At 34.8% G+C, this 11,768-nt stretch overlaps 2 protein-coding genes across 4 annotated transcripts; both read right to left on the reverse strand.

The window, feature by feature from the left end:
- Window positions 1–4,084: 4,084 nt before the first annotated feature.
- On the reverse strand, window positions 4,085–6,959 carry LOC107925067 (putative leucine-rich repeat receptor-like serine/threonine-protein kinase At2g24130). Its single transcript, XM_041079405.1, has 2 exons — window positions 4,730–6,959; window positions 4,085–4,643 (listed from the first exon to the last, which is right to left on the reverse strand). Exons 1-2 carry the CDS (start codon window positions 6,816–6,818, stop codon window positions 4,231–4,233), a joined length of 2,502 nt encoding a protein of 833 aa, XP_040935339.1. The 5' UTR covers window positions 6,819–6,959; the 3' UTR covers window positions 4,085–4,230.
- LOC107925219 (uncharacterized) lies at window positions 6,959–11,514 on the reverse strand. 3 transcript variants are annotated; one of them, XM_016855854.2, is made up of 7 exons: window positions 11,196–11,514; window positions 10,739–10,999; window positions 10,486–10,659; window positions 10,147–10,253; window positions 9,341–9,666; window positions 8,312–8,770; window positions 6,959–7,094 (listed from the first exon to the last, which is right to left on the reverse strand). In XM_016855854.2, exons 1-7 carry the CDS (start codon window positions 11,313–11,315, stop codon window positions 7,054–7,056), a joined length of 1,488 nt encoding a protein of 495 aa, XP_016711343.2. In that variant the 5' UTR covers window positions 11,316–11,514; the 3' UTR covers window positions 6,959–7,053. The 3 variants fall into 3 exon arrangements, with proteins under 3 accessions (XP_016711343.2, XP_016711344.2, XP_040935341.1); XM_016855855.2 differs by having other exon boundaries at window positions 10,528–10,659; window positions 11,196–11,464; XM_041079407.1 differs by lacking the exon at window positions 6,959–7,094 and adding an exon at window positions 7,102–7,133.
- Window positions 11,515–11,768: the final 254 nt, after the last annotated feature.

Consider the following 11,768-nt stretch of genomic DNA (forward strand, 5'->3'; position numbering starts at 1 on the left):
CATGATTTTAAACATATAACTTTAAGAACCTAATTATTTTTCTCAGTTTTTTTATGATTTTCCAAAGTCAGAATAGGGGAACCCAAAATTATTCTGACCTTGTCTCACTAAATTTATTATATCTCACAATTCACAATTCCATTGCTTACACCGTTTCTTCTATAAGAAGCTAGATTCAATAAGATTTAATTCCATATTTTTTTAATCTTCTAATTTGATTTCCAAAATTTATGGTGATTTTTCAAAGTTAGCCTACTGCTATTGTTCAAAACTATTTTTGTGCAAGATGTTTATTTACCATGTTTATAACACCCTTATTTTCTTTCTCTATACTATTTCTCATTACTTTCTCTTATTTTTTCTTCATTAACATATCAAGAACATAAGACCATATATAAGAAAACTCTACATTAACATCAATTCCATGCTTTTTCAATAATATTAATCTTAAAAATGTATTGAAATCTTGATGTTCTTACATTGTTCCATTGATTTCAATCTTTAACTTTATTTTCTCTCTCCTTCAGCTTCCTTCTCTTGAATCCAACTTGATATTCTAACTTCCTATAGTCTTCTTAACATTTTTATCTCTTGGTAGCTATGAAAATTCTTTTGATTTTTGGGTGAAAATGGTGAATTTTTGGTAGAAGGACCAAACTATAAAGAAAGTCAAACTTTCTTTCTTTCTCTCTTCCTCTCACGTTAGTGCATGGGAAAGATGATGGATGGTGTGTGTGTGTGTGTTTTTTTTCCATACACACACACACACACACACACACACATATATATACTAAATAAAATAATAAAACAATAAAATATCTTATTAAAATATTAAATAAATAATAATTATCTAACTAAATAATTATAAAATATCACCAACATCATCATTACTTTCTAGATTTCTCTCTCTTCCAATTGACCATTTTACCCTTCGTGATCTTTTAAAATTCCATTCTTGAGTCATCACTTAATTTGGTAAAATTACAGTTTAGTCCCTCATAATTCTTCACCTATTCAATTTGGTCCTAATTCATCAATTTTCCTTGGTTTCTAGATCATTCCACCCTTAAAATATTTGTACTTTTAGTCCCTTAAATTTTTTATATTTACACTTTAATCCCTTAAATTTTGAGTATTTACTCTTGGTCTATAAAACTTTTCTCACTTTTACAATTTAGTCCTTTCTTGAATCAATATGTCATAATATACTTCCCAGTGACATAACTCAATTATCCTCTTCATATCACTTTATTTCCTTATTTTACTATATTAAGGATAATATCTTACTGTAGAAATTTTCAGGGTGTTACAGTGTCCCTTGTATTTTGGAAAATTTTCTAAATGTTTCAAAAATTTCTTGAACTAACGGTTTAGTCCTGAACCACTTCTAAAGCATGTTTAGGGCCTCGAAGGCTCGTATTAGGGACAAGGTGATTGAGTTTGAACGATGATTGCATGAAATTTGAAAATGTATGTAAAATGAATGTTTAATTGTTTTATAAGTCCAGTAATGCTCCGTAACCCTATTCCGGAATTGAATACTGGTGAGGGGTGTTGCATGAGGTATCACATGTCTTCTCTCTTTTCAGTTTAGAGATATATTTTGTGGGTAATTTTGTTGTTTTCAAACATTATGATGGATAGATGACAATGTTTGTCATCATTCAAACTTCACGAGTCACCAACAATTTCTCTTGGAAAGTGGGTTGTTCTTCGTCGGTTTCTTAATCTATTTCTATTTTGAGAGTATTTTATATTAAGAAATGATTTTACGAGTCAATTTGAAGACATATTGTCTTAATTTTTATATGTTTTTTATTTGTTTTCATTATTTTAATAAGTCTTCATTTTTAGAGTTTTTGCCTACTCTTGTGTCACGAGCCGCAGATCAAAGCCTGTGATCATTGAGCACAAAATGTCCCATAAAGGTCAACTTATGTAATGGAGCTCATTTGACCCACATGAACTGGCCCGATTCGTGAAACCCATGGAAAAACTCATCTACTTGGATCCTGGTTAATTTTAAACGCTCCACTAAATTATATTTATCAAGATAATTATTGTAAAATCCTAAAGGATAAACATGTATAGAATTTGAATCCCTTAGGACTCTATTAATGTAGATGTGAACTAATCTCAACCATTAATGTAAGTACCGTTGGATTTGGAGAGCTCAACTATAAATAGAAATCTCCCCTTTCAACCATTAATATATTGAGAGCATTTTAGAGAATTTTTACGAGAATTCTTAGTTTGTGAGAATTAGGTTGATTTGGGCACTTTTGAAGCAAAGGAATTGCCTAAGGCCACGCGATTTGCTAGAGGAAACGATTAGCCCCGTGACATTTGCAGCATGTTTTTTAGTCTTGCTTTTGCAAGTGATTTTAGGGATGGTTTTGTCGTCGTCCTCTCCAATTTGGTGGATGCTCGGTTCTTTTTTCAAAATTTGCCTGCCGCTTTGGACTATCTTAGGTTGATTTCCTTATTGTATTAAATGCTTGCAATCACTATAAATATGTCGTACTTAAGTTGTGACGGAACCAATTATTAACGCGTCATAATGTTCATTTGATGTTGAGACTGAAACATTTATTATGTTAATGGATTTTATCTTTCACCGCCTACTATGAGTGTTTATTTTTTTCCTTGAATTATATAATCCTCTTCATAATATGAATTAATGAATTTCTTAATAAAAAAAATTGAAGTACTTTTTTATTTATTTTTTCCGGTGTAGACTTGGCATAATTATACTAATATTGGCATAAATTTTAATTATGAATATCAATATAAATTGTTTTTAATATTATTTTAAATAGTAATATTCATTTTCAAAACAATCCATTAATTCATCATAATCTTGAGTTGGTGCTTTGGAAATGCTATCGCCCATGCTTCCATCATAAAGTTGGAAGGAAACAGACACTTGATATTTGTTGTGCACTATAATTCCTAATTATAATATTGGAAGATTTAAATATATTTTTATTTTATTTCAATGTTTACATATTTTATAACAAAACATAAATTATTAAATATAATTGGACCAGCTCGAGTACAGAAATGTTAAGGCAAACCCTAATGATGTAGAGTTGACTTGAAATTATAATATGACCTTTGAATTAGTGTGGGCATGAAAACGTGATTATTATCCAACATGGACATAATAAATAGATAATTTTATTTTTTATAAAACAGAGTTTAATTTATATTTTATATAAATTAAATATGTATCCTTCTCTTTCTATTATAATTTATTTGTTGAGAAAAAGTATTGTTAGCCAATATTTAATTTAACAGAAGTATCTAATTTTCGTAGAATTTAGTCTGCTGATGATTATTAATTTTCAGAAGAAAATTGTAAAAAAAAAGTCATTCCATGTTATTTCCATCATACATGTATAAATATATTGTCTTAAAATATATTGGACATATATCTCATCATATTATATGTATAAAACATGTAACACAAGTAAAATGCTTGATGAGGCGTCAATGCTTCTTAATTATGTGCAAAGGCTCTTGTAAAATAATATATATATATAATTTAAAGAGAGAAAATATTTTTTTTTTAATTTTAGAAAAATGTGATGGTCATTGTCATGAAAATGCAATCCACCACTAATCTTTTTATTTCATATAATTGAACTCAATGTTTGATATATTATGTCTTGGTGGAAAGTCCACCTACAATATGATAAAATTGGTCCAATTACAATCCTAACTAGCAGTAGCACGTCAGAATATTTTTATATGCTAATTTAAGAAATTGGAATAACAAGATAACCATATGCTTTGTTCCATCTCCTTCCTTTTTTTTCTTTTTCTTTTTTTTTTCTCTTTAAATTCTTGTATCATATGTCATAATTATATTATAAGCATTATATATTTATTTAAATTTCAATAGACTGATAGTTGATATCATATAATTTTAACTAAACATGCTTCGTACTATAATAATAACATCAACCTTAATGACATTACCTACGCCGGGGAGGATAGATAGAACCAGAAGCCGTCCTAGTGAAAGCATTTCAGCAGTGGTAGGAATAATGATTGTTATGTTATTTGACATTTAATCCTGTAATAAGGAAGTGTATATATATATATATTGGTGAAATAACGAAGTATATTTGCACCATCGTCGATGGCGAAATGAATAAACAAAGGTATTAGTATCAATGTAAAGTTTTTATTTATATATACACCAAATACAATCAATGATGGGTGTTAGTCATTACTGAGAGTGGAAGAAGAAATTCCCAGAGAAGAGGCGAAGGTGACAGTGGAATCCCCACTAAGGTATCTCTTAAGGCGATCGAGATCGTCAGCGGCATCAAGCATGGTAGGCCTATTAGATGGAGTTTCCTGGGTGCATAAAATACCCAACTCTATAAGTTCTTCAATGGCCACTTCCCACATTCGTTTCACTTCAGCTGACTGATCCCTTGAATCACTCACCAAACATGAATCAACCACTTTTTCTAGCCTTCCATGGTAGTGATTTTTCACCCATTTTTGCAGGTTTAAACCTCCAACGAACATGTCGTCGGTGGGTCGTTTTCGTGTCACCATCTCAAGAACTACAACTCCAAAGCTGTACACATCTCCCCTGAAGGATGTATTTGATCCAAATCCGTACTCTGCATTCACACACCATTATTTTTAATCATAGGAGCATTGGAGCAAGCAATATTGATGACCCTATTAAGAATCCTTAAATACTAACCTGGTGCAATGTAACCTACGGATCCGGTTAAAATATTTGCAGTGGAATTTCCCATGTTGTCTATAGCCCCACCACCACTATTTCCAGCTGTGGTAACTAGCCTTGCAATCCCAAAGTCGGAAACCAGTGCAGTCATATCATCATTTAGGAGAACGTTGCTGGGCTTTAGATCACAGTGTATGACTCTGACAGGGGAATGGTGATGCAGATAGGCCATCCCTTCAGCAATGTCACTGCAAATGCTAACTCTTTGAGTTAGAGTCAAATCCGAAAAGCCTGACTCAGAATGCGGATAGAGACGGCTGTCTAAGCTTCCATTTGCCATGTAAGGAAGAACCAAAGCCTTAAAATCTGGTAAACTGCAGGCTGTTATGATTCGAATGAGATTTCGGTGCCGAATCCTCTTCAGAACTTGGCATTCTCTGTTGAAGCTTTTTATGGAATTTCCAGACTGCAAATGTAACACTTTCACGGCAATGCTTGTGTCATCCGGAAGAACTCCTTTGTAAACACGCCCATAGCTACCTGTACCAATTAGTTTATGTTCATCAAATCCCCCAGTGGCATCTGATAACTCTTTGTATGTCAGCCTGGGGAAATTTTGTGTTATTTTCGGTGCTGCAGATTTTCTTCTTGATCCTTCAATTTTCCTGGAGGAAACCATCAGTTTAATGTGCCGGATTCCAATCATACAGCATACTGTGGATAACAGCACTGAAACAATTATGACTATGACAAAGATAACCAGGAACATCCGCGATCGAAACCAGTGTTTCTTATGAGGGCAAATTGGCCTACTCGAAGCAACTCCGCACAAACTCGGATTGCCCAAGAATGACATATTTGTGAATGAACTAAAGATCCCACCAGAGGGAATCATTCCATTGAAGTCATTAAAAGAAAGATTGAGAAATGTGAGGTTGATTTTGCTCAGGCTCATTGGTATCTTTCCAGATATATTGTTTCTTGAAACATCAAATACCTGGAGGCTCCTCAGATCACCTAGTGAATCCGGAAGCTGCCCTTGAAGATTGTTATGTGAGAAATTTATCATAGTCACCGCGATACAGCTTAATATTTGAGGGAAGATGTTCCCACTGAGGTTGTTTGATGAAAGATCCATTTCTAAAACATTTTCTAGCTTGCTGAGTTCGATCGGTAACAGTCCTTGGAGATGATTGTGTGACAAATTTATGGATATTCGGATTTCACGTAGCTCAGCTATCTCTGGAGGGATTCTTCCTGTCAATTGATTATAGGATAGATCAAGCATGTTGAGATTTCTGCAGTTTAGTAGTTTTGGTGGTATTGACCCTGAAAGGAGGTTGTTATTGAGAAACAAAGAACGAAGTTGTCCCAAATCTCCCAAGCTGGGTGGAATCTCACCGGAGAATTTGTTGCTTGATAGATCAATCAGACCGAGATGATTGAGCTTGCTTAATGTTGCAGGAATTCTGCTACTGAAAAAGTTGTGGGACAAAAAAAGCTGTTCCAGCATTGACAATAGACTAATCTCCTCCGGGATTGTTCCATTTAGAAGATTGGACGTCAAGCTCAGCATTGTAATATTTGTGAGGTTCCCGATTTCTCGAGGAATGGGTCCAGAGATGTGGTTGTCTTGCAAGTCTAGCAAGCGTAGAGTAGGATGAGCAATGGAGGTTGGTAATCTTCCTCCAAGTTGCATGCCAACCAATCCAACCTCACTCAAATTGCTGCAGTTTCTCAATGCAGCAAAGAATGGATAGAGGTTGGTGTTGTTGTCGTGACTGGTCATGTTGTTATATGATAAATATAGATTTCCAAGATAAGGCCACTTCCGTACCAACTCTGAAGGCAGTTCACCTGAAAGAAGATTGTATCCCACATCGAGACTATACAGTGAAGTATTGGCTAGGGAGGCAGGAAGTTCGCCTGTAAATTGATTGTTGTATAAATTGAGGGACCATAAATCTGGGCAATCTCCAATTTGGTCAGGAATTTGACCTGTGAAGTTGTTGACAGAGGCATCTATGACCATTAATTTAGTGCAGTTGGAGAAAAAGGAAGGCGGCAGGCTACCTGTCAAGTAGTTTTCCATAACAATAAACATGGTTAGGCGACGGAGGGAGGAAAGTTCTGGGGGGATGGTGCCATAGAAATGGTTTTCATTAAGCTTTAGGTGTCGAAGGCCGGTGAGGTTTGAAAGGAAAGGTGAAAATTTCCCCCCAAGTCCGTAGCCAGACAGGTTGATTTCCTGCACACGGTGATGTTGCTTGTTACATGTGATGCCACTGAAGTTGCAGACAGAAACAACATCTATCCAGTTGGTAAGTGCGGATTTAGGATCAAATATCGATTTCTTGAATGCCAGAAGTGCAGCCTTGTCCTGAAGCAAAGAATGATGATGATTAGATGAAACCAAATGCTGGAGGAGAAGAAAAAAAATTAATCTAATGAATGCCATTAGGGAGGGATATATTGGCAAGTTGATAAAAAAACTCGCCTTCTCCGACTACTACTACCTACATAATTAACAATCATTAAATTCAACTGAGGCAGTGAGTGAGAGTGACAAGTGGTATAAGTAAATTGTTTCCTTAATCCATTTAGCTACATAAGTGAAAGTGGAAATGGATTTTTTTGTCAGTGGGGAGAATGATGTATAAAGCGACTAATATGCAGTGTTTTTCGTCAATCCCATTATAACCATTAAAGATTGTTTGCTGCTATTCAATCCAAGGGGATGGATAGCCATTCAAAGAGCAGGCTTTGTTAATTTAGACTAGTACAGTAGGGCATCAACCGGATTTAAATCTAAGCTAATGGAGCACCTCGTCATATAAGCACAAACCACTCCACCCGTTCATCCATATTTATTTATTATTTTCTTTACTAATGTCACAGTCGATGTTTTTGTGTGGTTTTGAGATGATATTTTAAGTTAATAAGATTTTTCTAATATATATTTATATTCCATATTTACGTACTAAATATGAAATTATAACATTTTCATCCTACTTTGAATTCAAGTAATAGGTTTTGTGGTAGAAGGAAAAAGAGTTTGACATTTTTTATTAGTGGTTAAAAGTGCATATTACTATTGTTAAATCCTTTCTTTGGGAAGACAAAAAAGCTTTATTCAGGATCAAAATCATTGGATTATGCAACCAATTTTCTGCTCCCTTAACAATGAAATAACTACCGTCCTTTTTATACCGATGCGAGTTGTTTATATGTATAGTAATTTAAGTTTTTTTCAAGCATCCTATCCATTTGATCTAAAACTGTGAAAAATATACATAAATTATAATTAGTGATAGAAGTCAAGTCAGATGGATCCGTACTTGTAAAATGGGGTCTAAACTCTAAAGTCCAACCTATACGTGTTAAGGCAGACAGAAGCCGTATGATGGCTTGAATTAGACCTCTTTATTGTAACATCTATGACACCACCGTGTCTCTATCTCAAGATTGGCACATTTATGCTTAGGAACATTGCTTGGATTAGAAATATTTTTATCAGTAGTGTTCGACACATATTTACCATCAGTAGGTTCTGGTATCAAGACTTGTTTAAATAACTTCACAAAACATTCTTCTTACTTGCTCTGGATTTAATATCGGAATCTTCCAGGGTGTTGAATAAAAACTTCGGCATCGAAGCTATCCTGGGAAGATTGAGAAGAAGATCCCCTATTGAGTCCTTCCTTGACATGGGGTGCGAGAGCTTGGACCCAGCAACATCATCCATCGGCACTAAGCTGCTGCCATATTCTGTGGCTGAATCCTTCTGCAGAAGACAGTAAAGAGAATTGACTCTAGACATTAGGGACTTCTCATCTGATGCTGTTGTATGCTGTGAATCATTGAGCAAGTATTGCGTGATCTCCTCCAAGATATTTTGGCTCTCAACTGAAGCTGTCATCTGTTCAGTTATGCAGTTCCCAATATGATCCACTAGATTGGTCATCAACATGGATGCATTAAGTTCCGGAAAATTAATCCTATCCCATTCCTTCGCCCTGCTACCTCTAATTTCTTCAATAACATGGGCCCCCCTTACTGTAAACAAATACAAGGGTACGTGCTTTGTTAAATAGCGGCAGGCAATAACACCATTACAAAAGCATGCAAACAAAGTACTGGAAATTCTTCCGAATTTTACAATTACTACCAACAGATTCAAGCACCAAATGTCAATACCAGGGGAGTTAGATTTCACCTATCATATGAACAATTAATATATGAATTGGCAGTTGCAGAGCAGAAACGAATGCACTCCCTTTGTAATAATCAGTTCATAGTGCTCGCTTGACCACAGGAGAAGCAAAACAAAATTAATTACCGCTTACAGAAAAAAAAATGCTCCGAATAAGCGGATACCAAAACAATGATTATGTTACTCCGACTCTTCATTTTCCTAAACGTACTTGTGTCTATACATATCCAAATGTAGATATACAGGGGCACGACTGTTTAAATACATTGAACAGCTTGAAAAAAATACAACTACTGCCAAAAATGGATTAACATAGATGATAACCATTGTTCCCTATCAAACACTCTATTACTTACAGCCAAAAACAATATAGATATTCTTTCAAACTTATACTAGAACGATGTTAATTTTACCTGAGCTAGGTGATGGGGTTCCCTGGCAAAAATTGTCAGATGCTCTAATACCGAAATCTTGCTCGTTAAAACAGGAAGGAGATTGAACAGTTGATGGCGATGATTGATCCTGCAATCTGAAGATAGTAGGCACCTCCTCGCTTTTTAACTCAATGCTATGGCCAGCATCATCCAAACCATCGAAACCAGATATCCTGGACTCAAAATATGGTGACTCTAACAAAATTTCTGGCTGTTTACTTAGGAAGTTGAGACGCGGATCACAGTGAATAAGTTTCTCAAAATGCTTCCCTAAAAGACCCGGTGGACATTGTAGGAAATGTTGCCTGCAACATATAACGAATGCACCACCCTTACATGACATTCAATGTGCATACAAAACAACATTTAACAATTGGGTCAATGCTCATATGATCAAGGTCAACTAAGACAGTGGCACTCAATTCAGTTAAGTCACCAAGACAACATTAAAAGTGAATTCACTTCAATGACCTGCTACAATTATAAACTAAAAGCTGACATTTAAAAAAAAAAAAAAGCTGGCTAGTTGAACCAGGATTCGGTTCGACTTTTGATGTCTGTCCAGTCCAATATATATATCATTAAACTAGGGAGTTTAAAGAACCGGCAAAAAACCGCTTTCAAAGTTTCTTATTGATGTATTTATTGTATGTGATGAAATTTGATCATTTAATGACTCGAATTTATACCCATTTAGTCAAAAATATATATATTAAATATTTACAATATTTAATACTTATTTAAATTCTTTCTTTAACTGATTGTTAAAAGGTCAACAGTAGTACCTGTGTACGCTTGCTTGCCCACCGGTAAAGTCTGAGGTTGCTTGCCACAGAGTATGCTTCCTAGGTTGTGGATTTGTCTCCTTAAAGAAAAGTGGCTGTCTTGCCAACTGTAGCAAACAAAAATTGCATCTAAAATAAATATTACATCAAAATATTCACAGTGATCAGAAGACAAGATTTAAGTAGAGCTGACAATGCAGCACACCATGGCATGATAAATCATTAACGCATCAGAAGTTATATGAGCACGAATTGCCAGGAAGTATAATTTGAAGCAGCTTATTCCTATATTACCAAGTATGTAGAGAGAAGAGCTTATGGCATAAGTTTGATTATTACCACTACATCTAAGGTCCCTGGAACATCGTCAGGATAACTTGCCTTGATAGCTACAATATCTGACCATTGAATTTCAATTTTGTTCTTGAGACCACCATCAAGCACTTCCCATACAAGCTTGTGCTTAGCAAAGTAACATTTTGCCACCAAATCCCCTTCGTATCTCGACTTATACTGCAATCCGAAAATGCCTCAATCAATTCAAACTCTCGACAGGGAAAAAAAAAACTATCATCCAAGTGATGAAACTTACCTCCCAAGAACCGATTCGCAAAATGGCAGCAGGGAAGTTTGAGGCTTTGAGCTTATCCCGTACCCCAGAAACTGAAACTCCTTTACTATCTTTCTTGTTATGAGCTGTTAACTTATCGCCATTTTGCTGTGAAAGTTTCATTTGAATCAGGTCCAGAAAAGATGGACTCTTTTTCAGACGCAAGCCAAGTGGACTTGGCTCATCCAGTGGATTATACAATGATGGTGAGATTGGAAATTTCCCACTTTCAACGTTACCTTCCTGCTCAGATTAAAAAATCCAAAAACATATATTTAGCAAACAAATTGAACAAAATCAGATTCAAGCGACAAATTTCCAAAAACTAAAGAACCTTTAGTATTTTTAGCCGAAACCCAGATAGAAACAAACCCATAAATGAAATACCAACAAAGGAACCATAAAAAATATATATATATATATATATTTTAAATTATACCTGTAAACAAGGGTCGAGTTTTGATCTTTTTTTGTGAAGAGAGGCCAACTCTTCTTCTAGAGATTCTTCAACTTCCAATTTCACGGATACCCTTTTCCCCGAACTCATCAATTGCACCATCTGATCAGTTTTTTTTTTTTTTTTGTGCTTTGCTCTTTCAATAGTCTGAAACTCTCTGAAGAGTCTGAAGCACAAGAAAAACGAAAGGATCTTTTCTTTTAACAGCAGTGGCTGGCAGGTTGATCATGGCGGCCTTTGTTTTTACTTACTGCACGTGCCAAGTAGAATCGCCGACGTGTCGTTTTGATTACAGCGCTGGACGGTGGACTTCCTAATGACGGATATGTCCTTGTTATATATTATTATATCCGTATCAGTTTGTGATCGCATTAAATTTCAATTATTAGTATCTAAATTTAATTTAAAAATTATTTAAATTTAGCAAGCCAAAATAAAAAACTAAAAGTAAGGTAAAGCTAGCAAGCAATTTTGGTATCTGAGCTAATTATCTACGATAATATAATTTAGTCAAATTAGATATTTGATTATGTGAATCTGCGGGTTTTAATATTA

This window comes from Gossypium hirsutum, chromosome A10, assembly GCF_007990345.1.
Source record: "Gossypium hirsutum isolate 1008001.06 chromosome A10, Gossypium_hirsutum_v2.1, whole genome shotgun sequence".
NCBI classification, from domain to species: domain Eukaryota; kingdom Viridiplantae; phylum Streptophyta; class Magnoliopsida; order Malvales; family Malvaceae; genus Gossypium; species Gossypium hirsutum.

What these genes read in the sequence shown, in the direction of transcription:
- LOC107925067 (XM_041079405.1), bottom strand. Translation starts at nt 6,818, where the DNA reads ATGTTTATTGTTATGGAAAACTACTTGACAGGTAGCCTGCCGCCTTCC. An exon ending in CGTAGGTTACATTGCACCAG is followed by an intron (nt 4,644 to 4,729) that starts GTTAGTATTTAA and finishes GTGTGAATGCAG; the next exon opens with AGTACGGATTTGGATCAAAT.
- LOC107925219 (XM_016855854.2), bottom strand. Translation starts at nt 11,315, where the DNA reads ATGGTGCAATTGATGAGTTCGGGGAAAAGGGTATCCGTGAAATTGGAA. An exon ending in AACTCGACCCTTGTTTACAG is followed by an intron (nt 11,000 to 11,195) that starts GTATAATTTAAA and finishes TAATCTGAGCAG; the next exon opens with GAAGGTAACGTTGAAAGTGG. An exon ending in AACCCCATCACCTAGCTCAG is followed by an intron (nt 8,771 to 9,340) that starts GTAAAATTAACA and finishes ATTTGTTTACAG; the next exon opens with TAAGGGGGGCCCATGTTATT.